Source organism: Filicampus tigris, chromosome 13 (genome assembly GCF_054856515.1).
Source record: "Filicampus tigris isolate MCC_2025a chromosome 13, RoL_Ftig_1.0, whole genome shotgun sequence".
Taxonomy (NCBI): Eukaryota; Metazoa; Chordata; class Actinopteri; order Syngnathiformes; family Syngnathidae; genus Filicampus; species Filicampus tigris.
In genome coordinates, this window is record NC_141229.1 from 6,054,876 (window position 1) to 6,082,058 (window position 27,183).

General features: G+C 37.2%; 2 protein-coding genes across 3 annotated transcripts; both read right to left on the bottom strand.

Moving 5' to 3' along the window:
- Positions 1-317: 317 nt before the first annotated feature.
- Positions 318-19,812, bottom strand: LOC147137360 (uncharacterized). The gene is made up of 31 exons (XM_086050203.1): positions 19,803-19,812; positions 17,114-17,299; positions 16,796-16,879; positions 16,619-16,723; positions 16,211-16,366; positions 15,765-15,908; positions 15,484-15,627; positions 14,424-14,642; positions 13,894-13,938; positions 13,778-13,825; positions 13,683-13,709; positions 12,548-12,631; positions 10,105-12,222; positions 9,415-9,474; positions 9,177-9,320; positions 5,898-8,939; positions 5,567-5,662; positions 5,435-5,485; positions 5,085-5,126; positions 4,950-5,018; positions 4,822-4,869; positions 4,366-4,404; positions 4,227-4,295; positions 4,069-4,107; positions 3,573-3,638; positions 3,404-3,454; positions 2,481-2,525; positions 2,364-2,396; positions 2,266-2,295; positions 2,169-2,195; positions 318-1,999 (listed from the first exon to the last, which is right to left on the bottom strand). Exons 1-31 carry the CDS (start codon positions 19,810-19,812, stop codon positions 1,914-1,916), a joined length of 7,407 nt encoding a protein of 2,468 aa, XP_085906329.1. The 3' UTR covers positions 318-1,913.
- Positions 19,584-27,167, bottom strand: LOC147137361 (E3 ubiquitin ligase TRAF3IP2-like). Of its 2 annotated transcripts, none has more exons than XM_086050201.1 (9): positions 26,973-27,167; positions 26,783-26,904; positions 25,282-25,348; positions 24,076-24,254; positions 22,799-22,887; positions 22,353-22,421; positions 21,845-21,949; positions 20,931-21,005; positions 19,584-20,852 (listed from the first exon to the last, which is right to left on the bottom strand). In XM_086050201.1, exons 2-9 carry the CDS (start codon positions 26,901-26,903, stop codon positions 20,694-20,696), a joined length of 864 nt encoding a protein of 287 aa, XP_085906327.1. In that variant the 5' UTR covers position 26,904; positions 26,973-27,167; the 3' UTR covers positions 19,584-20,693. The 2 variants fall into 2 exon arrangements, with proteins under 2 accessions (XP_085906327.1, XP_085906328.1); XM_086050202.1 differs by having other exon boundaries at positions 26,767-26,904.
- Positions 27,168-27,183: the final 16 nt, after the last annotated feature.

Consider the following 27,183-nt stretch of genomic DNA (forward strand, 5'->3'; position numbering starts at 1 on the left):
CGAAAAGAACCAAAAATGACCACCAACGAGTTCACTGTGAGCCAACGTTAACGTGTTGATTTAATGATCAGACTTTTTAGGTGGCTGTTATCCCTCAGGATGTCTCATACATGCAGCATGCTCATAAGTGGTGTGCAAATGGGGGGGGGGGGGGGACGACAGGGGGGCAGCATCCTCCCCCAATTGATGAAAACAAATTCAATGGGCAGCAAAATGTCTTTTTCTGGGCAATACAACAACCGCATGTCAACCAGAAAAATTTTCAATCCACAAACGCCGCCCCCTACTTTTGTAAAAAAAAAAAAAAAAAAAAAAAAAAAAAAAAAAAAAAACGCAAACTTCGGAGATGTATACAAGAAAAAAATGATGTACATGTGTATGTGTTAAACAAATAAAAACAACCCCTAAAAATGTTTGACCACAAAATGCTGTAATGTCCACTTCTTACTGAAAAAAAAAAAGTCAATCATCGACATCAGCTTTACAGATGCCACATCTATTCTATCAATAAACTCCAGCAAGAATGTCAGCTCTACAGATGCCACGTCAGCTGTGTATAGCAGTGTTTCGCTTCAAACTGCGACGCCTGCTCTGTAAAGTTGAATTCATCTTTAAATGCCAGCATAAATGTCAGCTTTACAGATACCACATCTGCTCTTTTAGGGACGTATCTCTTGAAGCTCATCATGAAAGTCAACTTTACAGATTCCACATCTGTTCTACCATTAAACTCTAGCGAAAACGTTAGCTCTACAGATGTCATGTCTGCTCTATAGCGCTATATTTTTCTTTGGAAGTGCACTGAAAATGTCAGCTTTACAGATGCCATGTCTGCCCTGCAGGTGATGCGTGCGTCTTCCAAAAGCGGAAGATGCCACAATTGGAGGAAATGCACTAAAGATTTGATGAATTATGATTATTATGATTATTCATCAATAATCCATGGATTTAGAAAGAACTAAAATAAAATGAAGACCAAATAAAAAAAAACAGCTGAAAACAAACTATTTGATGTAAATCAACTAAATAAAATAACTTGCTTAAAGAATTAATAATTATGATTATTTTGAAGATTTTTCATCAATAATCAATGTTTCAGATAGTAAAATACCTTAAAAAAGGTGAATAAAATAACTGAAAAAAACTAACGATTCAATAGAATAAATCTCGTAAAATAAGTGAAAATAAAATAACCAAATAATGAAGTAACTAAAACAAGAAAATAACTAAAAATAAAAATGAACAAAATAACAAAGAATGAAAAACTACAAATGAAAAAAAAAAAGAAACAAAAAAAAACAAGTAACTATATAATGGATTATCTAAAAATAAAAAGACTAAAAATAAACCAAAACAACTAAAGATGAAGTAACTAAAAATTAAATAGAATAATTAAAACATACTAACATAAATACTTAATAATTACATAAATTAATCTAAAAAATAATCAAATAAAATAACACAAAGTAGAATAAAATAACTAATAAACGAAATTACAAAAATGAAATAACTTTATAGTTAATTAATAAAAATAAAACAAAAATAGCTGAAAATAACTAAAAATGAAAATAAATGAAATCACTAAAAATAAGGCCAATAAAAATTAAAGAGAATTACTAAATAAAGAATATTTAATAACTGCACAAATTGACAAAAATAAAACAAAATAACAAAAAAAGCAAAAACAAAGCCTTCATAAATGAAAATAAAACAAAAAAAAAAAGAATAAAATAACTAAAAAAAATGGAAAAAAAAGATGAATTGTAAAGGAATGACATTGGCTGCACATATTTGGTAGAAGAGCTCAAACAAATGTGAACTAAAATGGCTCTGTTCATGTGGCAAGATTTACCCACAATCCCCTGCTCCAGTCAGTCGCCGGCCTCTAAGATGGCCGCTGTCATCTGGTCGCCTCAAACCTGCAGCGGCGAGAATGCGTAGAAGGGAAACTGGGCTTCGTCCTCGTCCACAAAGAAACACTGGAAGTAGGGGAGCTCGTCTGTGGGCGGAGTCAGGGGGACACAACCTGTCACGTGATATCACATCCTGCCACGTGAAGTCACACCATGTTACGGGATGTCACATCCTGTCACGTGACGTCACGTCCTGTCACGTGACGTCACATCCTGTCACATGATGTCACATCTCCTACTGTCTCTCGTACTCACCTTCCAGGACAAAGTCATCAGAATCCGCTGAGGAAATAGCGTGACGTTAAAAGCACTTTGTTATTTTTATTATTTTATTTGGTTAATGTAGGTTTACCTTTTGATTGCTCCTCCTTTGAGGATTTATCTACAACAAAATCAACAAGTTAGTCAATAGTAAGAAAGGATGACGTTTACGAAAAGAAGTCAACATACTTTTTTCTTGTATCTCCTTAAGAACTCTGTCTTCTGGGAATACAAACAGAGAATGAATAATAATAAGAACAATAATAATAATAACATGATACTTTGTACATGTGTTGGTAGTGGTACCTTTCGGCAGGTCGTCTTTGGTCGCCTTCTTCTCCACGGCTTTTTCTAAACACAACGCAGAGCCATTATGCACACAATATATTATTCATTAATAGCAACTTGTATTTATTGAAGCACAATGAAGTGATTGTAATGCACAAATCAAATTAAAAAAAAAAAATAAAAAATTTAAAAAGAAAATTGAAAACTTTTTTGGCACAGTTAAAGATGATAATTTTCATGTTAAAAACGATTTAAATTAAATAGGAGCTTATATTGACTGATGTGCTCTGTTGCGTCAATATGAAAGTGAGTAAAATACAAAAATACAATACATGAAATGAATAAAATGATATTAATAGTAAAGTGCTGAGAAGTAAATTGAATGAATACATTTAAAAAATGAATAAAAAGGAAATTATTTGAGGCTTTGTTAAGACCATAGAGTATAAAAAATGACTGGGTTAAAAAAAAAATGAAATAAACATTGTAAATGCTACTGTACTATACTACTACTACTACTACTAATAATAATAAGAATGACCTTTCTTATTTTAAGCTTTGTTGCAAACAAGTAAATTAAAGTAAAAAAAACAGTAGCTAAAATGCAAATCTAAATAAATAATAATGAAACAAAGTGACAAAAAAAGCAAAATAAACTGTAATAAGATTACAGTCATAAAGTAATTTATTATGAAGTAAGACATAATTAAAGTAATTAAAACAAAAGGAAAGAAATAATTACATTACAAAAACTAAGATATAATAAAATGTATGATAATAATAATAATAATAATAATAACAGTAATTATTATTATTAGAACAATATATTACGAAGCGACAACAAAAGTGATATACAATCAAATGTAATTACATTTTTTTTTTTAAAAAAGGAACAAGCTGAGCACTGAAAATAACAGGCGCCCTCAAACGCAGCAACGTACCTTTTGTCACTGGTGTGGGCTTTTGGTTTTCTTTGGATGTCTCTTGCGCTGCTGTTAAAATGAATAATAAAATAAATAAAATACAAATATCACAACAACCACCACTTTTTCATGACAGTGTCAGAAAAGTATGAACTGTAACATTGTTAGGAAACAAAATTAAATCTACCTTTTGTCTTGACGAGCGATGGGGCCTTTCTCCTCTTTGCTTCAGTCTTGCCGTCTGAGACGGACACTTCAAAAAAATTTCAAAATGTATATTATTAATAAAAGATACAAGCATTGATATGCTTTTGCATGAGTGCATCGGAAAAGCAGTTTTAATAAAAAGTAACAATTGGTACGAATTCCACCTTCAAGTACCAAAATTATGATTTCCAATACAATTAAATAATAATGTTTTTAAATCAATCAAGTAATTAAAATCTGAAAATACAACATATAGCATACATTTTAGAAATTAATAGGAAAGAATAAAATCACATGAAAACTTTAAAAAAACCATTACAATCTTTCACATTATTTTACTAAAAAATACAAAAGAAAATGGAAGATAAAATTAAGTAACTAGAATATAATTGAATCAAATAATAGAAAAAGAGTCCTTATCATTTTAGTCTCTGTCATGAATGAAAATGAAAATGTTCAAACTCAAAGAAACCAACCTCTAGCGGTCACAAGCCTCCTCTCCCTGACAACAGCTTCTACGAACATAAATAATAATAATAATAATAATAATAATAATAATAATAATAATAATAATAATAATAATAATAATAATAATAATAATAATGATGATAATAATAATAATAATACAGTTCACCTTTCTTTAGTGGAACAATTTTCACTTTCTCTCTGACTAGAGACACATTTTTAGGAGCAACCCCTACTTCTGCAAACAGCAAAAACATAATAATATTTCATTATTACGAATCACTGATTCTAATTCTACCAATGATTACCTTTGACAGTTGCACTTGGTTTTGTCTGAAGTCGAGAATCTTCAAGTAAAAAAAAAAAAAATCATATTAATAGTGTTAAAGTAGACTATAATAATAAGCATGAACTACCACTTGGTTTTGTCTTTCGTTTGATGTCTTCAGCTGCTAAAAAGATTTTTAAAAAATGATGACAACTAAATGCAAACACATTTCAAATTTCATTTCATTTTTTGCACAGGATAAAGAATATATGCCTTTGACTTTTGTTGTATACTCTTTCAGCATGTGTTGCTACCGTTTATGTTCAAATATACAGTAAGTCGTTTAAGGTTTAAAATGACCCCAATGCTAGTTTTGGTAGTCCGTCTAGGGTGTTTTGCATTGTGCGTTAGCATTAAGCTAGGGAACGTCTCATAAATCGAGCTACCACTGACTTTCCGTATCAAATTCAAATTGTTCATGATTCAGAATGCATACGTGTCTTTGCAGGTGCCTCCTGGACTTTCTTTGCTGGCCTTGCGATAACTGAAAGAAAAGTTCATTTATAATTTAAAGGTAAATTAGTCATACGAATTTAAAAGTCAACAAAGAATGACAGTAATTACCTTTCTTCATTGGCACTATTTTAACTCTCTCCTTCAGCAGAGAAGTGTTTTTTGCAGGACCTTCTTTTTCTGGCAACACATTCGAAAATAGCTTTTACTTTTGAATTTTTTTTTCAGGATTAAGGGAAGCCTCACCTATTTTCATGATGACTGCTTCAGCTTTTTCCTTTGGAGCGGCTGTTAAAAAGCACAACAGTTTATTTTGATGATAACGTGTAAAAATAGAGTATGTTGGATGGCTGTTGGTGCAGAAGGAACCGGGTGTCAGCCTATTACACTGCTGAGTCAGCTCATCGTTTTATTGACTGCATCATACATGGCTCTAAGACCTTTTAAAAAGAGTTTGAGAAGTCAAGTGATTTGCCTTATGATTTGAGGGTACAGAAAAATGGATGGGCGGATGGAAGGATTTGAGTGTGTTCGGGGATCGGCGTGAGTGCAGACGTTGCAGATGGCTGGTACTTGCAACCATAACATGTAAATACCTTTTTTTGTAGATTCTGGTTTGGCTGTCACCTTGGGAACTTTCGGAGCTTCTATAATTGCAAGGGATTAATGAACAAAAAAGCGATGTATCCATTTATTCGGAAAAGGATTGGTAGATTGTTTCGATTTACCTGCTTTTGTCACATTCAGGTGTTCTTTTTTGAGGACAGGTGCTATTTGCTTTTTGGTGACTCTCAGCAACCTGAGGCGTCTCTTGGCTACATCAGCTGTAAAGGAGGAGCAGAAAGCTGATTGTTCAGCGCCGTGAAAAGCCAAGGGCTTTTCGAATCAATTCTGTTCCAACAGACTTTAAGGCAAAGATTATCTTATCTCAAAAGGTGTATGAATCTGGTTACTCGTATCTCAAGTCAGCAATGTATTTGTCTTGTAACATTGTAATATTTCTCTTTTGGTTTAGTTTAGTTTAGCCGAGGTCCAGATGTTCTCTAACCACCAATTTACCTTTCTGTACGGGTTCTTCTTTCAAAGTCTTCTTGACTTCTTTGTCCGCTTTGGAAGTCTGACTTGTACCTTCAGTGGTTACTTTGACATCTTTCGAGAGAACCCTGGACAACTTCTGCGGCTCCTTTTTGGGCTGTTTCGAAAGCTCTTTCGAGGGTTCCTTTGGTTTTTGCTTGGAGGGCTTCTTGAGTTCTCTGGAACTTATGTCTTCAAGTTTTTCCTTCTTGGGAGGTTTGGTCAGTTTCTTTTCCCTCATGGAGAGCTGAAGTTCCTTTGACGATTTCCTTACTTGTGTTTCATCCGCCACCTTGATTTGTTTTTCTTTCCTGGGAGGTTTCTCTTCTTCAACCTCTGCTTTGGTATGTGTCTTTGATTCTTCAAGGGGTTCTTTGGGTGGAATCTCCTCCTTTTTCACTTCAGAGGGTTTACTCTCCTCTGGTAGTTCCTGGGGTGTTTTCTTGGGGTCCTTCTCTATCCTGGTTGGTTTCTGGAGCCTTGTCTGTCTTTTGATAGATTTTTTCACTTCAATCTCCTCTCTGAAAGATTTCTTGGTGTCTACTTTACGTAGTATCTTGTCTTCTACTTTGTTTGGTTTCTTCTCCTCTCTCACCTCAGAGGGCTTACTTTCATCTGGAACTTCTTGAGAAGGTTTCTGGATGTCTTTCTCTTCTTCACTTGGTTTCGGGAGCTTTCTCTCTTTTCTGATGCTAATTGTGATGTCTTTCTCTTCTGTCAAAGATTCAGCAACTTCTTTATGTGGAATTTGCTTTTCTTCTTTCTGCGCCCCGGTTGGTTTCAGGAGTGTTGTCTGTTTCCTGAGAGACCTCTTGATGTCTTTCTCCTCTTTCATGACTTCATGTTCTTCATGTGGTCTCTTTCTCTCCTCTTTCTCCATTAAGGCGGTCTTGGAATCTTGTACCTCTTGTTCCTGGAGCTCTTCCGTAAGTTTCCTGGGTTTCTTTTTCTGTTTCGGAGGCTTCTTGACTTCTTCTGTTTCATCGCTAAGTTCTTTGTGTGTTTTTTTTAGAGCTTCCGCACGGTCTTTGGAAGTTCCCCTGAAGATCACCACTTTTTTACGAGTTTTTTCCCCTTCTATCTCATCTTTGGTAGCTTCCTTTGCGTCTGTAACTTCTTTCTGGACTTTGAAAAATATTTTAGAAGGTTTTCTCCTGTCTTTGATTTCTGAGTCATCTTCATGTGGTTTGTCAGGTTCTTTTAGTACTACAGAGGACACATTTGCTCCTGTGTCTTCTTTGGGGGGTTTCTTGACTTTTTTGATGGGTTTCTTGATTTCTTTCTCCTCCATGGGTGGTTTCTTAACTTCTTTGACAGGTTTCTTGATTTCTTTCTCCTCCAGGGGTGATTTCTTAACTTCTTTGACAGGTTTCTTGATTTCTTTCTCCTCCATGGGTGGTTTCTTAACTTCTTTGACAGGTTTCTTGACTTCTTTCTCCTCCATGGGTGGTTTCTTAACTTCTTTGACAGGTTTCTTGACTTCTTTCTCCTCCATGGGTGGTTTCTTAACTTCTTTGGGATGTTCCTTTACGGCGCTCTCATTTTTGAGAGCCTTGTCAACCTTTTCTAGAGGACGCCTCTCGTCTTCTTTGCCTTCTCTCAGTGTTTTCTCTTGTACGTCTTTGAGTAATGCACTGATGGTTCTTAGTTTTCTGTGAGGTTTCTCTTTGGGTAGTTTTTCTGCTTCTTCTCTGAGTGGTTCCAAAAGCTTTTGTTCTTTGGGAAGTTTGCTAACCTCACCCTTGTCCTCTTTTACTTTCCTTTTCATCTCATCCTCGATCGATTCTTCAATCATCTTTTCTTCTTTCTTATGTTTCCTGACTGCCTTCTCTTCGCTAGAAAGTTCTTTGAGTTCTTTTGGAGGTTTCTTGGCTTCCTTATGAGGTTCTTTGACTTCTTTTGGAGGTTTCTCAGGTTCCTTGTCTTTTGTTGACGGTTCTTTGACTTCTTTTGGAGGTTTCTTGGCCTCCTTAGAAGGTTCTTTGACCTCCTTTACTTGTTTCTGCGGCTTCTTGACTTCCTTTGAAGTTACTCTGACCTCTGTATCTTCTTTCTGATGTTTCTTAGTTTCCTTCTCTTTTCTGGAAGGTTGTTTTACATCTTTCTTTTCTTGAAGATGTTTCTTGACTTCTTCAGAATGTTCTTTGGCCTCTTTCTCTTCTTTGAGAGGTTTCTTGACCGCTTTACCTTTTCTAGATGATTTTTTTATTTCTTTTGGTGTTTTTTTGAGCTCTTTTGAAGGTTCATCAACTTTTGGGGGAGGTTTCTTGGCTTCCTTCAAAGTTTCTTTGACCTGTTTCTCTTCTTTCTGTGGTTTCTTGACTTTCTTCTCTTTTCTAGAAAGTATTTTGACTTCCACCTCCTCTTTTGGAGGTTTCTTGGCTTCCTTGGGAGGTTCTTTGACTTCTTTTTCTTCTTTCTGTGGTTTCTTGACTACCTCCATAGTTTCTTTGACCTCCTTCTCTTCTTTTTCAGGTTTCTTGTCTTCCTTAGGAGTTTCCTTGGCCTCCTCTTCAGGTTTGTGAGGTTGCTTTATCTCCTTCTCTTTCCTAAAAGGTTCTTTGACTTCTTTCTGGGGTTTCTTGACCCCTTTAAAAGGGTCCTTTACTTCTTCCTGTTTCTTGACTTCCATTTCTTTTCTAAAAGGTTCTTTAGCTTCTTTTGGACGTTTCTTTGCTTTCTGCAAAGGTTCTTTAACCTCTTTTTTTTCTTTTTGCTGTTTTTCTTTCTCTTTTCTGGAAGGCCCCTTAACTTCTTTAAGAGTTTTGGGGATTGCCTTCTTGTGTAATGTGTCATGTTTTATTTCTTCTTTTGGAAACTGTTTTGCTATCTTTTCAGTAAGAGGTTCCTTCTCCTTCTTCTCCTCTTTGGCAGATTTCCTCACATCTGTCTTATTTTCCTCAGCCATTTCTGCCATTTTAACTTTGGAAACCTTTACTATAAAGGGCTTCTTAGCATCAGTTATGTTTTCGGTGGCCTTTGCTTCAACTTGCAGCTCTTTCAGTGGTTTCTTCCTCAGGGGCTCTTCTAAAAGCCAGAGACATACAGTGATTAAGTATGGGGAATAGAATTCTGTGGATCATTCTTAGTTTTCAACTACTTTCCTAAAGTTGTCATGGCCTTACTATGTATCAATTTAATTACCTGTACGTAAGTATGAGTTGAGACAAAATTAACATGTGAAATAATAGCTAAATGAATGTTAACATGTTATTTACAGACAGAATAATTCAGTTAAGTTCAACTTTTTTGAAATGTGATTACCTTTGGATTTTTTCGTCTTTTCCTTAAGCAGTTTCACGATGGCTTTGAGCTTCTCTGTTGTTTTTTTCTCCCTGGTTTTGTTTGTAAGCGATTCTTCATACTTGACATCTGTTTTCTCTTCTTTTTTCCTTTCTTTTAAAAGGTCTTTAAAAGGTATGACAAGAAATATTTGCATATAAATCAAATCACGCTTAAAAAAAGGATATTAGTGCATCAACAAAGGCCATCATAATATTACCTTTAATTACAACTTGAACTTCTCTGGGTGCCTGCTGTTTTTTGGTTGTATCTTTGACACCTGAAATATATACAATAAACACAAAGGCAAGCAGTGAACAGTGAAAAAACATTGCGTTAAAAACACCACAGCCACCGTTAGTGAAAGCCGATGAGCTGTTGTTGTTTTCTCTCCCCCAATTCGATATGATTGTCCAAAGATTATCATAATGTAAATCACTGGATCGCTTGTGGGTTTTCCGATTCACGTGGATGAAAATTGCAGTGTGAATGCGCTGCCTAGAGTGGGAAGTTGAACGTTTGTGGGGTTTTTTTTTCCATTAGGAGTGTAACCATATGCAGAAAATCACAGTTCAATACGTACCTTGGTTTTAAGTTTGACACCTTGATTCCCCTTGGATGCAGTATAGGAACAAAATGCAAAACACTAAAGTGCTTTTTTTCTTTTGTGTAAACACAAACACATTTAGTGCTAGTTCAAATGAAACTACTAACTACTGTGGCCGAGTCTAATGGGGAAAAAACAAAAGTCACAATAACAACAAAATTGTGACTATGATTAACAGTCATCATATCCATTGACAGTCATCACTTTGAACACACGGGAATGTTTTCATGATTAGTCATGAAAAAAATGTGCAAAGATGGAATGAAAAATGAGTTTAAACATTTTTTTTTTTTTTTTTTTTACCTGTGTGGCGTTTGACGGGACGTTTCTGAAAACTCATGCGTCTCGGAACAGGAATTTTGTCTTCATCCAAGTCATCTTTCTTGTCATGATGAAGGTCGTCATCCTCACGCTCAAAAGCTTTGCCCTCAACGACCTCCTCGTCATCATCAGTCATGACAAAAGACTCCAAAGTTGTTGTCTCCTCCTCCTCCTCCTCAGCAGCTAGAGTTGTCTCTTCCTCTTCTTCTTCCTCATCATCCTCATCCTCCTCATCTTCATCTAGTGCTATCTTCTCTTTTGTCTCCTCCTCATCTAAAGTTGTTTTCTCTTCATCCTCCTCCTCCTCATCCTCCTCATCTACTGTTGTTTTTTCTTCCTCCTCATCACTTTCGATTGTTTTCAAATCATCGTCATCATCATCATCATCATCATCATCATCATCATCATCATCATCATCTACTGTTCTCCTCTCATCATTCCCCTCACCTAATGTTGAAGTGTCCTCATCTTCATGGTCCATGGTTACGGGCTCCTCCTCTTCATCATCTTCAGTTGTTTTCTCCTCTTCATCAACATCATCCATTGTTGTTATCTCCTCCTCCTCTTCCTCAAATGATGCAGTCTCCTCTTTGCTCTCCTCCTCTTCCTTGTCGTAAACATTTACGGGAAGGGTCTCCTCCTCCTCCTCAGACAATGTTGTTTTCTCACTTTCGTCCTTCTCCTCCTCCTCCTCATCTTCAGTTGTTTTCTCCTCTTCATCAACATCATCTACTGCTATCTCCTCTTCCTCATCTAATGTTGTTGTCGTCTCCTCTTCCTCGTCGTAATCATCTATGGGAAGGGTCGCCTCATCCTCGTCAGACAATGTTGTTTTCTCACCTTCTTCGTCCTGCTCCTTCTCCTCCTCCTCATCTTCAGTTGTTTTCTCCTCTTCATCAACATCATCTACTGCTATCTCCTCTTCTTCATCTAATGTTGTTGTCTCCTCTTCCTCGTCGTAATCATCTATGGGAAGGATCTCCTCCTCGTCAGACAATGTTGTTTTCTCACCTTTGTACTTTTCCTCCTCCTCCTCATCTTCAGTTGTTTTCTCCTCTTCATCAACATCATCTACTGTTATCGCCTCTTCCTCATCCAATGTTGCTGTCGTCTCCTCTTCCTCGTCATAATCATCTATGGGAAGGGTTTCCTCCTCCTCATCAGTCAATGTTGTTTTCTCACCTTCTTCGTCCTTCTCCTCCTCATCTTCAGTTGTTTTCTCCTCTTCATCAACATCATCTACTGCTATCTCTTCTTCCTCATCTAATGTTGTTGTTTTCTCCTCTTCCTTGTCGTAATCATCTATGGGAAGGATCTCCTCCTCGTCAGTCAATGTTGTTTTCTCACCTTCTTCGTCCTGCTCCTTCTCCTCCTCCTCATCTTCAGTTGTTTTCTCCTCCTCATCAACATCATCTACTGCTATCTCTTCTTCCTCATCTAATGATGTTGTCGTCTCCTCTTCCTCGTCTTGGTCATCAATGGTTGCCAGCTCCTCATTTTCATCCTCATCATCACTGGAAGTTGCTATTGCCTCCTCTTCCTCATCTTTAATCAATGTCTCCTTCAGCTCCTCCTCCTCATCTTTGGTTATTGTCTCCTCCTCCTCCTGATCTATTATGTCATCATCCTTTTCCTCTCCGTCATCATCAACGGTTTTTGTTTCTTCCTCATCGTCCTCCTTCTTATCTTCAACTGCAGTGGTCAACTCCTCATCTTCATCTTGCTCCTGTTGCTCATCTCCAGTTTGCGTCTCCTCATCTTTTGTTATGGTCTCCGCCTCTGCATCATCATAAGCATTGAAGGTTGTCATCTCCTCATTTTCTCCCTCCTCATCATCTAAAGGGATCGCCTCTTCCTCCTCTCTGATGAACGGGACTCCCGCCGCTTTGGCCTCCTCCTCTTCCTCCTCCACTTTCAACACACCTTCCTCCTCATTCCCCTCCTTTTCCCCTCTTTCTACCTTCTCCTCTGTCGCCTCTCCTCGTTCTTCCTCTCCGTCACCTTTATTTACTCGTAGCTGCCATTCCTCGTCATCATCCGCCGCATCTTCCTCTTCGTCCTCTTGGATGCCCAGTGATGCTCCTAGGCGGACGTGTTCCACTAGTGATGCGATATTGACACATTTAAATCTCTCTTCGTCATCAGTATGTTCTCCAGTGCAGCCGGAAAGTATTCACAGAGATTCTTTTTTTTTTCTTCCACATTTTGCTATATTAGAGCATTTTTACAAAATGGAATAAATTCAATCCAATCTTCCTCTCACAATTCTACACACACACACATATATATATATATATATATATATATATATATATATTTCATATATATACTGTAATATCTATAACATAAACATTGGAAAATGGAAAAAGTGAAGCGCTGTGAATACTTTTGGGATGCACCGTAAATGTGTTGAAAACATGAATACCCTCGTCTTTCTCGGATGCTTTTTTGTCATCTTTGTCTTCTTGGTGGTCTTTAGCCGCGTGCATCGTCACCATCACCTCTGCAACTGTACCAGCGGCTCGTAATGTCACGGTTCAATGCATACAATCCACATGTGTGCGGACGGGATGAGGTGGAATGAGACACGCGACCGCGTTTTATTACACACGTCAACGTGCTTACATTAGTGTCACGTAGAATAAGACCGTCACGATATAATGCAATTCCGTACAAACACAGTGCAAGCTGTTGTACATAAGATGCTTGGAGAATGCAGTGCAACACTTCCAAAGTACACAAGGTTTCATGAAAACAAGTATGACACTGTGAGAAACATGAACCAAATTTAACACACCAACACCCATCTACACTTGAAAACTTTGAACACAAATCATTCTTTTGTGGGGTGGGGGGGGGTGGCCCATTGGACCCAGTTTGGACATTTTCCCATTGGGGTGTAGTCACTTTTGTTGCCAGCGATTTAGACATTAAAGGATAGCCATGTTTTCACTAACAAGTTCATTTGATATATTTTTTGATCGGGAAATCGGGAAAAGAGTTGTCATTTTTTATTTTATCAATAAATTTGGGAGAAATGAGGAAATAAGTGACTCCATGAATAACGTCATAATTACAGTAAATGTTTGTATGAAAACACATGGAGGCCATAAATACGAAGTAAGGTGATAAGCTCCTAACCTTGAAACATCGTAAACCTGAGGACCCCCAGTACCTTTTAACTGTTAAGTTTGACAAACAAACATAAAAACAAACACATATAAACGAGACACTGTATTTAAATCAGTGTTAAAAGATAATAAATCAATACAAATATTCTTTGCATGCATAAAATACTGTGGAACCTCCAAAGTTGAACACCCCCAGAAGTCCACCCATCCATTTCCCATAGTGCTTATATCCTCATTAGGTTTCAGAGTCTTCAATCAACCTAACGTACATTTTTTTTTTTCGAATTTGGGAGGAAGCAAGTATACCACTAGGGGTCTATGTCAATTTTCCGGATGGGGGGTGAGAAATGTTTTTTGTGCATTCTACTTTGGTGGTTTCACTGTGTCAAAAACAATGCTCTTTGCATTGGCATAAAAACATGATCTTACCTCTTACATACGGTGGAAGAAATTCACCTGCATTTTAAAAATGTGTTAGTAAGCCACAATTCAATAACACACGCGCGCACAAAACAGAGTCTTACCTTTCCGTCTCACCATAGGTATGTCTGAGCGAGGCGCTGCACTTTCATCTAAATCAAGAGAAACAACAAAAGGTTTGTTTAATTCATTACAATTTAACCAAAAAAAAAAACTCAACCTTTTTCATGGATGACATCCTCAGGCGGCGGCGCAACTGGTTCAGCTGAAAACAAGACAAATGTCAATAATTATACAGGTGCTGGCCACTATATTAGGTACACCTGTACAGTCTAATTCTCCTCCAAGTGTGGTATGATAACCATTAGACTCGGACTTCCTCTAGTGGCACTTGAGAGAATCACTTAGAGCACTTGTTTGTTCATTACTTCAGATCATTTGTTAAATTCAGTTCAGTTGTATTTAACTTTTAAGTAAAAAACATTTTAGGAATGCTTGTGTGGTATCGGTATTTGGCTGATACCAGCCTTATTTCAAGGTCTCGATACCAGCCACTTAAGTCAATAAATCGGACATTGAGTCAGTCCTCCTTGCAAGTAGTTGGCGCTATACTGGGTCCGTATGACACAACCGCAAATCATTATATGGCTTGAAAAGAAAGAAACATCTTTGTTCACAATGATCTGTCATTGTGTTAATTGAAATTTGATGTATGAAAAACACTAGTGGTATTAGTACTTAGTATCGTACCTTGCTCGCCCACAATCATGGCGGACATATAGGCCACAAACAAATCCTTCTTGTCTGTCAGCTCCAACATGGCGTCTTCCACCACTTTCACGGGGTCAAAGGCAACGTCGGGTAGGACCCCTGAGATGGCGCCCATGAACATTTGGTACTGCTCCACGACGATTTCTGTGGTCCTGTTCAGGGCGGCGGAGGGGCTGAAGTAGATCGCCTCTTGGATGTCTGATTAAGGGAAAGTCAGAACTCAGAACTTAGATAGCTAGCTAGCTAGATACAGTAGCTAGCTAACTAGATAGCTATATAGCTAACTAGAGGGCTAGATAGCTAAATAGCCAGCTAGATAGAAAGAAAACACACATACTTTTGCAATGTACAGTACTGTATATATTGTAATATCATTAATGGAAAATTGACTTTTTATAGTTCAGATAGAGTCATAGTTGATGTATTTTTAATAGTGGCACTTCCTGGCATGTGACCGAACTGGGTGGCTTCGCTAAGGGGCTGGCATTTCCCCCCCATTTTCTAAGGGCATGACCTGATAAACATTATGTGGGGATTTTGCGCCCCCCTGTGGAGATCCATATGTTTAGAGAGAATGTGAATCCCAGAGCGGATTAAACATTTTATGCAGGGATTATGATCCAACACTGAATTTGATAATCAGAACAATCTCAAGTGCTGTACTTTCTATCCCCTAGCCTACAGTGTAATTGGACAAGGTGGTCACTCATCAGAACTAACCTTACTTCTAATTCTTAACACTATTTTACAAAATTTCGCTATGCATGCTGGGAAGTGCATTTTTCACAGTTCAGTTTATTCATTTGATTTTGACATTCTTCATAATGAAAGCCACAGTTTCCATTGACACCTGAGAAATGTTGTGAAAAAAAAATCTGAATGTCTACTTGAACACTGCCACCATGAATACTGTGACAATATTGTGAATTTTTTGACATGCCAGACGCTTTTAAAGGTACAGCAGGTAAAAACAAATAAATGTTTTCCTTCACGAAGCACAGTTTCCAGTTTATTAGTGGCAAGGATTAGAAGCACGTACCGTTGACTATATCAACCACGCCGTCTGTGGTGACAGCCATCACTTCCTGCAGGCCCACTGTTATTTTATTGACGGTGTCGTTTGTAACACTGACAACGTTCCTGCCAAACGCCACGGGGTCCAAAAAGCTGACGTCAACACTTCCTGAAATGGGAAATGAATTTTTGTTTGTTGGAAGTCATCATTTAAAGGGGGAGTTTGCAGTTTTAAACTAGCAAGATTTGAACCACTTCACTGAAAACTGCAAACTCTCCCGTTGAATTCGAGAAATACATAAATACCTTTAACGAGATCCAGAACAGAGTCCAAGATGCCACAGAAGAACTGCTGAATGGAGCCCAGCAGGCCGCAAACAAAGTCATTGGTGCAGGAGAACAGTCCTCTACACCACGGAACCGGGTCCATGAAGCTCAGGTCTCCTGTACCTGAACACAACACTGTGGGACCAGCCACCAGATGTCAGCGTTTACTCTGGAACGTGCATTAAACATGTCTACATAACCCAAGATCATCTTGACTTGATGTGTAGTATGAATGATAGTATCTATTCATTGAGATAAATCAACTTATCCACCTATTTTTGTGCTTGCGGAAAAGTGAGGTCTTTATGGAAGGGGAGGGATAAAATTTTGAGGTGACCTATAAAGAGCTAATACATTGTTGTCATAACAATCCAGAGACACAGTGCAAAAACACTATCTGCATTTGTTAACAGAAGTTGACCAACCTTTATTGATATGTGCTATGGAATATAACATGGCGTCCACAGCAGCACAAAACGTGTCCCTGAGGGACGCCGCCACCCCGGACAGAAAGTCGTTGGTGGAGTGGAAAAGTCCTCTGCCTATCACCACCGGATCCACGTAACTCAGGTAGAAGACGTCTGCGTTTGGGAGGACAATTGCACATGAACAGTGGAACCTCCAAAGTTGTACAGTGAGCATCAGTGTGTGCGTGGGTGTGTGCGGGTGGGTGTGTTAGTCTGCGGGATAACTGAAGTGTTTATTTCCCTGGTGGAAACGTGAGGCATTTTACTTGAATTTGGCATTTTTTTGTCTGGGGGAAGAGTGATGTGAGGGAGGCAGTGATAATTCATTTTCAGTGTTATTGAGGATTAAAGTCTGTGGTTCCATACCTTCCTCGTCTGAGAAATGTTGCACAAATTTGTCTTTGGCTTGGGATATTTCGTCCAGCGCGTACGTGGCTGCAGACATGGGGTCACTTAAGTCGGGTGCACATTCTAGGAAGGGGCAGGAAAGTCAGACGCTTGGCAGGTAATGCTGTTAATGCCATTGCTAAGATATCAGGTCACCTTGGAACTTGCTAACGAGATTGGACACCTCCTCGGCGGCGTCATACGCAGCTTGGAGTGGGTCGGACATGATGTGTTGGATGTCTGTACATTGCAAGCAGACAGAGTTTATAAAAGCATGAGAAAAATATTTGTATCTTGGTACATTGACTTACAAAAATTGGGAGGCACGTGTAGCTCCCTGAAATGTACAAAAAAAAAGTACCGGTACATTGTAGCCATATGCTAAAATGTACAGGAAGTGAGCTGTGATTTTTTTTTTTTGGAATGTCCAATTTTGCATTCAGCTCTAGTTATGAATTATTATTGATAACCCACCTGGTACCGCCTTGTATTCCACAAAGTCAAACATGACCACGCCCACCGTCAGCCAGCACAAGAGAGCGGCCAGAGCAATGAGCAGCTCCACAGACACTCGAAGCTTGTTCAGCACCATCACAGCTTTGGATTTAATCGAGCCACACGCTGTTGCTGCTGCTGGGGACCCACTGGCAGTTTTGGCCCCTTGAAGTGGAAAAAAAAACAGCAATAGTTTGGGTAAAAGCTACATTTCTACAACCAGCCATCAAGACCATTTTTTCTTGGATTATGTTCAAGATGAAGAGGATATATTTAGTTGACATTTTTTTCACTAAAGGCTTAAACTGTTTGTATGTGGAATGATGCAACAATATTGTACACAAACAACATACCGTAGCTTCATAAATAATATATTCCAAAATACACCAAAGAAAAATTACAGGTCAGAATTTAATGTGCATAAAAAAATAAAATAAAAAAATGTACAAAGTATAATGTTGCCATAGTGTTTATTTGAGCCAAAATGAATGATAAATAAATACATTTAAAAGCATGTAAAATTACATGGAGTATAATAAAAACATTTTTCTAAAGTGGAAAGAAGTACAAAGCCAAACATTAATAACAGTCAATTTGTATCTTATTGCAATAAATATTTACCATTCAATATATTTGTGTATAAAATGTATTATTATTGATTTTTTTTAATTGCAACCAAAATGTACGATACATTTGTTAAATGTTACTATTACATATTATACGATGATGTTATTAAATATATAATTATATACAAGTGGATATAAACGTGGTGTTAACTTCACTTCAATTAATAAATTATATTTATTGACAGGTTTAAAAAATCTCTTCTAAATGTCCAATTACACATTTCATAAATGAAATGTATAACAATAATAATAATAATTACAACAAATCATTTATTCATTCTCTCGCTTATACTCACGAGTAACAATTTAATAAATTAGTTATTATAATTGCTTTATTTTCCATGTAATTGTTGTTGTAATTTGTTTTTGTTTGAAAATGGTTTTATTTGACTCAATTTCTTGTCTGTTTTTACATATTCAAACTGTAAAAATAGCGACAGTGATTTTTTAAATTGTGACTTTATTAAGTTCCACTTATGAAAATAATAATTTTAAAAAATCTGCTGGACCCCCCCCCCAAAAAAAACCCACAAAAACAAAACAAACGACGACCAGTAGACTCCGTTATTTGAAGCCAATATAGCATATTGAATTTACAGGAAAACTCACTCAGTTCCCTGAGGCTTGAAACTTCATTATCCACTGATTTAATCATCACTTTCTTCCCTATATTAAAACGATTTATGCTGTTATAAATAATACAGAGTTGAGCACATGCATCATGCGGCTACTTAGCCTTTCGCTAATGCTCACGATACGTGATAGCTTGTATTTATAGCAACAGTGCTTTCAACACACTTGCCCGGGAGGGATGACACTTTCTGTCACTGTTGCATTCATGAATATTTATTAAACACATAAGACACTTTCCAATAACATTTCCCTCAGCCTTGTTTGATTTCACTATACTTTCAGCTTGTAATTCAGTCTGTCAATTTTAAGAATTGTCTTTTGCTTCTCTTATTAACAAACACCACTTCCTGACACTATTATTATTATTACTATTATTATTATTATTATTATTATTATTATTATTAACCTTTCTAAATGGTTTGCGCAATGCACAGGTTGGAAACAAGCTAAAATATATATTTAAAAAATATATATTGTATATTTAAATATAAATCAGTGCCACCCTTTTTCCCCCTTGTATTGCTAATATACAGTATAGTTCATAGTGTAGTTTTTCAACTGCCAGCAGAGGGAGTTTCCCCTTCTTACATTAAAATGTAATTCTTCTTCATGGTCAGGAAAGGCCAGGTTGTCTCCATCTACACTTCTTAAATTCAAAATTGCGTCATTCATATTTAAACACATCTTTTGGAAATTAAGAGTATTCTATGAAATTTATAATTTTTTTTAATCTAAAAATAAATAATGATGTAATCTGGAAGACAAAAACACACATTTTCAAATGTTGAATCTTGATTAGCTCGATTAGCCTAATAACATTCTTGCCTACGTTTTGGAAAAAGAGAAAAAAAAACAACATTTTTAGCAAGATCATTGGTATTTTGTATTGAACTGGAAACAAAAAGTTTAAAACGACTTTGGCAATTAAGCTAGCGATTAGCCTAATAGCATAATTGCCTATGTCATATACTATGAAGTACAGTAAATGAAATGTAGTTTCCACTGGTTTCAATTGGTCAAAAGTGGCCACGGAAGAACCAAAAGGTGCAACTTCATGTAAACAGTTACTAATATATTTAAAGATCTGAATTTGGAAATGACAGAATGAGACAACAGGGATGTGGCCAGAAATAGACAGCGCCGAGCCCAGAAGGTTCATGTAATTTAGCTGCGTACAAAAGCACAATTAGTTCATTTGAACACCACTTTATTTAACATACATGACTCAAATACGTTAAACCGGGGTTATCTTGGACAATTCCTATATAAAAGTACAAACAAAAAATGGATCTTGCCATGTGGATAATTATGATTCTCGAAGCCATTTGGTGCATTCTAAACACATTTACAATTTTCTAAGAGCTCAGAAGACTGGAGCTCACGTAACAAGTCATGCCAATCAAGCCTACCGTCAGCCATATTGATCACTTTCTCAGGTTACAATCCTTTTGATTTTGGCACAAATCAAGTCCGGTGAAGTCAATTATTCCATTGCTGATCACTTCTTCTTTGGATTTATAGATTTAAAAAAAAAAGAATAAAAAGCATAAACAAGTGCAGTTTACGGGTGCATGTGGAGCTGCCAGTGCAAAGGCATTGACCAAGGGAAACGGCTGGGGGTGGGGGCGGTTGATTTTTGCACGGGGCAGAACACAACACGACGAGGTAACTTTACCCCGCTGAAGGGTTATTCTTAGCCGGCCTGCTCTCACACACCATTTTTGGAGGTCAAAAGTGGGGGTGTTGGAGGGGGGGGAATGCTTCTCAGGAAATAGCGCCCCTAGTGAGACAAAACCATAGTTAAAAGATTTTCATTAAAAAAAACGAAAAAAAACGTTTTAACTCAAAACGCCTCTCAAATCATCTTTCCCCATTGAAAATAATAAAAATGCCATGACCAAATACCAATACATATTTTTGCAACCTGTTTTTTTAACAATAAAAATGGCACTCAGTGATACTGTAACATATATTTTTTAAAAAAACATACAATAAATGAAAAGATATACAAAAATAACATAATATCGGTCTTGAGTACCCTTTTTTTCTGCTGTCCCTCCCTCTTGATGATCAACTTCCATATCAAATATAATATATATATATATATATATATATATATTTTTGGGTATGATAAAGTTGATATCATAATAGCGCAGACATTTTGTTTGATCACAGATGTATTTTAAATATATACGTCGTACTTATGCTCTGACATTGTTTCTCTCAACTGACACACAACCCCGTTACAACAACAACATTACATTATATATGTGTGTGTGTGTGTGTGTGTGTGTGTGAGTTTAAGGCGTGGCAGCCACAGGTGTGATGATGAGGGTGAGCTCCAAAGGCACCGGAGGAGGAACAAATCTCTCCTCCCTCAGTAGTCGCAGCAACAGGTCATCCGTGTCCCGCGGCCAGCGATAGACACGCGTGTTCTGGAGCCAGCCCGGAACGTCCTTCTGCACGGACACACAGCACGGACAAACACTGAGCAAACCCCGTCGTCGTCAATCAATCAATGAGGAGGAGAAGGCCACCTGCGAGGCGTCCAGGAAGAGTACGGGGATGAACCGGAAGTTCAAGCTGCCTTGTTGGATAAATTCATGCTGCATCTTTAAAAAAAAAAAAAAAAAAATCGGAAATAAAATTACCGTAATGTCTCAATCCATTTTTACAGTGGATATGAAAATTCTACACACCCATGTTCAAATGCCAGGTTTCTGTGATTTAAGAAAAATAAATAAATAAACAAGAGAATCATTTCAAACCTTTTGTCACCATAAATATGGTGGAGAAGGGTACAAAAGAATTTCCGAGGCATTAAATATACCATGGAACACAGTGAGGACATTCATCATCAAGTGGATAAAATCTGCCGCATTAATGACATTAGCAAGTACTATATTTCCTTCCAAAATTGATAAGAAGACAGGAAGAATACTGCTAAGGGATGCTGCCAAAAAGGTTGACAGTAACAGTGAAGGAGCTGCAGAAATTTATGGCGAGTATTGGCTGTTTAGTACATGTGACAACAATCTGCCGTCTTATTCATTCTGTATGTCTGGGCTATGGGGTAGGGTGGAAAGACAGAAGCTGAACTGGCTTATGATACAAAGCCCTCACCCCAAAAAAAAAAAAATGAAACAAAGGCCTACTAGAACATCTGAACTTTAGTTGAGGTTAATCAGACACAATTTAAATGGTGGCAGTTTTGTGCGGACTCCCATTAAAATGAGTTTGAGTGTGAATGGTTCATTCTGAACTCAGCACAAGCCCAGTTATAACATTTATTTCTATTTTCACTCCCAAAAAGATTTTTTTTTTCGCGCTTCTAGGTCACTTTAATGCTGTAAAAAGTTTTTGAAATGATTTTTTTTTTTGATATGACAAAAAAAAAAAAATGGCATAGAACAGGGGTGTGTGGACTTTTTTTTCCCAATGAATGTCTTACCATGGAGTAAATGTATTTAGTGTGCAGACCGCGGGTGTGAACAACACAGCCTTCAATGTCTGCCTTGTAGCGTGGACTGATGGCCACAATGATGGGGGTGGATGGCTGACAGGAAAATAAACACAATTATTGGAATACTTTAGGGTATGGCAATCATATTTGATCATTCAATATTTTTTAAATAAGTGTATTTTTTTACCTTTCATAATGTATTTATTGTGCAATTTTTCACTTTTTTATTGCTTCGTACCTTCAATTATATTCTCTTTTGTTTTCCTCAATGTGATTCAAGCAATCTTAAAGTAAAGTTAAAATGACTGTATAATATTAAATATATGCAGTACATAAATTTATGTGAATTATTGCTGTAGTCACAGTAGAAAAAAGCCACGGATTTTTTTCAGTCAGAAAAATAATTACAGAAATGTTTTTTAAAAAAACAAATTAACAACCAGATATGATTAATAAAAAATAAAAAAATATTTTTTAAAAAGTGTCGTTTACTTACGTCTTTCATGATAGTGTCCTCAATGGTGGTGATGTCCATGTTCGTAAGCGGCCCGTCAACTGTGTCCATCTGTGCCATTAACATTTCAGCATTATCATGTTTTTATATAATACCAAGGGTGCCTTGAGATACGAGTGCCCCGGTATATGGGTTTTTCGAGATACAAGCCGCCGTTTCGACGATTTTTCGCTTTTGACTTGTGAGCAAAAATTTGAAATGCGTGTGCTGTTTGGTGGCACTGAACTCCACTGAACTAACGTCACAACAAGCAGGCGTTTGGCAGATTGTGAACAATTCTTCAAAAAAAGAGGCTTTAAGCTATGTATTGCTATATTCTTTTGAGTTAAGAGCATGGTCATGGAACTAATTAAATTTGTATCTTAAGGCACCACATAATAAATACAAAAAAAGATATTTGTGTTTGTTGGAAAAGAGGCTGGCTTTACGGCAGGTTGGAAGCCATGCTTGGACAGGAAGTCAACGAGGCCGATCATTTCACAAGATGAGTCCGAGGAGTAGGTGATGAAGATGTTTCCTGAACACAAAATCCATCAAAACACACGTACTTCCAAATCAATAGTTTTTCATTTAATACATTGATTACATAGATTGATTTTGAGTTTGTCATCTAGTGTTGATAACCTACAAAATCAATCGTGTTCCTCATTATTCTAGTGTTCCTATTCTATTAAATAAAGAAAACAATCTTACAAGTCAGCTTTTTTACATTTTTTAATTTTTTGATGATTTTTTTAGTTTGACTTGTACAATGACGGACAGTTAGGCTTCCTTGTTTTACTTCTGTGAAGATGAACAATTACAGCATTTCTCATTACTCATTGGATAGTTTTACTATATTCAAGACAATTTACCGTTTTTTCTTTATTTCTGCGATGATGAATGATGAAATTATGACATTTCCTATTTTTTTCTTCTTCTGTTTTGATGGGCAGTAACAGCATTTCTTATTTTTTTGTTTGCTTCTGTGCTAATGAAAAATCACAACATTTCCTCATTCTATAGTTTTACTTCTGTCATATTGGCCTGTTAGAGCATTTTCTCATCCTTTCATTTGACATCTGCTATGATGGAGCGTGATGACATTTTCAATTTTTTTTAAATTTTATGTTGATGGGAAGTTCAACGGCTCTCATTTTTATGTTCAATTTCTGTGATGAAGAACAATTGCGGCATTTCTTCATTTTAGTTTTAGTCTCGTCTTAATGAACTGTTAGGACGTTGTTTTGTTTTTGTTTTGTTTCTACGATGGCGAATTGTTTTTATGGTTTTCATTTTTTAGCTTCTGTGTCGATGGCCACTTAAAACAGTCCTCATTTTGTTCATTTCAATTACAACCCTTTGTCATTTTATAGTTTTACTTCCACGATAATCAATAGTTAAGAAATTATCATGTTACATTTTATTTCTGTGATTAATTATGACATTTGTTCTTTTTTTTTTCCATTTTACTATTGGGATAACAGACATTATGCCTAACGCACACGTGACGTTGGCGTTTCCTTCAATGGTGACTTTTTGATTGACCTGTTATTTATGATTTCTGTCACTCATTATTTTAGCCCCGCCCCTCCTGTACCAGTCAATGCCCCGGTTTAAGATTAACGGACGTAGCACGGAGCGAGACAGTAAGAAGTTTTTTTTTTTTTTTGTGCCGCCATCACACAATGACAGACGATGAGTGCCAAACCACAGCACGACTCACTCGACTCCTTTGGCAGACTTCCACGTCTCTGTGCTACGTGCGAGGCCGCGGGGAAAGCTGCCGATTCAGCTGCCGTCGGTGTCGTCATCGCACCGCCGATCCTCGATATGAGCTCCTCCGGCGGCACAGAGAAGTGTGGCACGTTCACCGAGACGCTTGGTGACACCTGATGTTGTATCCTGACACGCAAAAAGACATTAAAAGCGGAAGGCAACCCAAACATATTTTTTTCAAGAATATGTTCCCAGCAGGCCCACTAGTTGAAACACGGCATGCTGATTAATTTTGAGTTTGTGGAATATAAATTAAGCAGATTCAGAAAAATTCTCACACTCTGTACTTAAGCAGAAGTGCAGCTATGTGTGGAAAAAAGACAATTCCACTACTATCCCTGAGTAAAACAGTACTGACTGAAATCAAAGCAATCTCTAAATTCCTGCAGCTGACGGAAGAGCCTGAACTCCCCGAGATCCTGCTATGCCTCTATAACTCTTTCGCTTTTTCTTGCTGCCCCTCGTCGTGTCCATGCAGATACGTAATAAGGGTTTTCTGATGTATACAGTTGAACCTCGATTAAACCGATGTATATGGTCCACAAAAAAAAGAAAAAAGAAAAAAAAGCTTATTTCTGTAGCTCTCCGTGGTCCGGTACCAAATGGCCCGCAGCTTGGTACCAATGCGCGGGTCATTTCAGCCCTGCTGGTTGGGACCATTGCATTAGACTAGCAAACAGAAGCAACGTGAAATTCTCAACATTTGATTATACTGTACATTCCCAAAAATAAAACTTCAAACCGATAATATCCAATGTCATAGTAACACCCCGTTGCCAATAAGTCATTCTAGCAACGTGGCGGTCGTGGCGAATGTTGTTTTGTTTACAGTGCTAATGCTAGTTTAGAACTGCTAACACTGCTATTTTGTTGAAGCTTGATTGAGTTGTCAGTGACTATTCACTGTATAGCGATTACACACTTTCATAATCACATGACAGACATGCCATGATGAACGGTCATGTTTGAGAATCGTGCTTGAGCCTGGCAGTGAGGGGCGTGGCTTTGGTAATAAACTGGAAGCTATATTCAAATCTTGATAGCAGTTGTAACTCCCCTTTAAGTACAGTAACAACATATTTGTAGTTAATTACTAGTACCCACTACTGCAAAGAAGTGAAGACTGCTATCAAATTAGATGATATAGTCTTACCGGTTTTGGGAGGGCAGCTCAGGTCTTCTACGCCAACTCGAGTCTTGACACATGGCAGCGTGGAAGTCTGTGAGTATGTCAATATACCATTTTGCACAAAATGCAGCATAAATGAACTTCACTTATTACTAACGATATAACACCATGCAACACCTTAGTCGTCCGTTTATTTTTCCTTTGGTTGAACTACATTTTAAATGTTCTTTTAATTCCTCCTTTGGTTTTCTTGTTGTATTTGGAAACTCACTCATTCTTTCTAATAAACAATTTTACATATACATTGAACATTTATTTACTGTATTTTATGAAATAGTTGTTTAACTACTCTTTCTCACCTACATTATAAACAATGCAATTTAAAAAGAGCAAATTAAAAAAAAAATTTTTTACATACACGTTTTAATTTTTTATTTATTTATTTTTTCAAATCTTATTTGACAAACATCCATGAATGGCTTGGCGCATCTCTCAGTTTAAAACAATAATAATCTAATCAATAAAGTTGAGATCAAAAGTTTTCCCATCACTTTTCGAGAAGCACTCCTGGCAAGGAATTTTGTGCATGTGATACATTTGCATGATAAGAGTAGTGCAGCAGGAAGTGGCGGAGTTGTCATTTGTGTCACCAGAAATCCATCAAATTGGAATATGCAAATGCACATGACGGCTTCGCCACTAATGCTGTGACTTACTCTCACATAGGAGCTTGTATCAGTAAAAACAGTGGGCAGAAATATGAAAAGGAAATCGTATCTTAATTGATTTGTTTTCTTTACGTTTGGTATGTTTATTTCTTTTTAAACATCCATCCATCCATCCATTATCCAAACCGCTTATCAATATTTTTAAACGTTTTATATTTCTATTTCTTATTAATTGATTTCTGTGATATATCTTCTTGTACTTTAGGGTAAGGTAATCGTTGCAGATGATTTTTTTACGGCTTTTTCATACATTGTTTTTCAAAATTTATTTAATTTTTCATGTGCTGTTTCTCACCTTTTCTCAACCTTTACCTTTTATTATGTTGTCTCTTAAAAAACAACAACTCATGATTACAGCAACATTTCACATAAATGTTCTAATACTGTATATTAGGCAAAGAAACCAAATGTAGTCATTTAAAGATCGCTAGTCGGAATGTAACAAAAAGCGGCTTGAATCAGAAAATCGCTTTTCATTTAAAAGAAGATGCGAGTTCATCGAACCAAATCCACTTTCAAATATATCGAGATATATTTTCACTTATCCATTTTTCAAATGCTATAACACCGCCACATACAGTAGCTGCTACTCCTGCCGATCCCTATCCCAATCCCTGTCCATGCTTGGACTCGAAAAGGAAGGCATCCCAGAGGGGACACGGAAAGAGACGAAATCCAGCGACGAAAGAGACGTGAAGCAAGAAAAACAACTAAATAGTCCTTCTTGTTTGGTTTGGTTCAATATACAATATATTTATGACCACTAAACAAGACAGCGTACTTTTTCTTCTTCTTACTGTTTGTGTGGTGCATGCAGTGGCAAGCACGTGGAAAGAAAGGTTGGTTCCCATCATCATCATCATCCTCATCCTCAGACTTGAGTGGCAAAGGAGGCTCGAGTTGCTCCAATTCCTCCATCCTGACAATGACAACACTTATTACCGACTGCCAACACGCACCACTCAGTTCCTTAGCGGAGCTGCTTACCTGTGCGCAGAGGTTCCTCAAATGCAGCAAACTTTGTTTGCCTTCACAGTATGTCGCACATCGCAAACCAGACAGATCGAAGCGAAGCTCCTTCGCCATCCGCTGGATTCTTGGTGTGTGCGTGCTGTCGCTGCTATATGCAAATTCTCCACACCCAAGTCCAATCAATCACAGCCCAGTAAATAGCTGAGCGTGTTGCCAAGCCAGATTG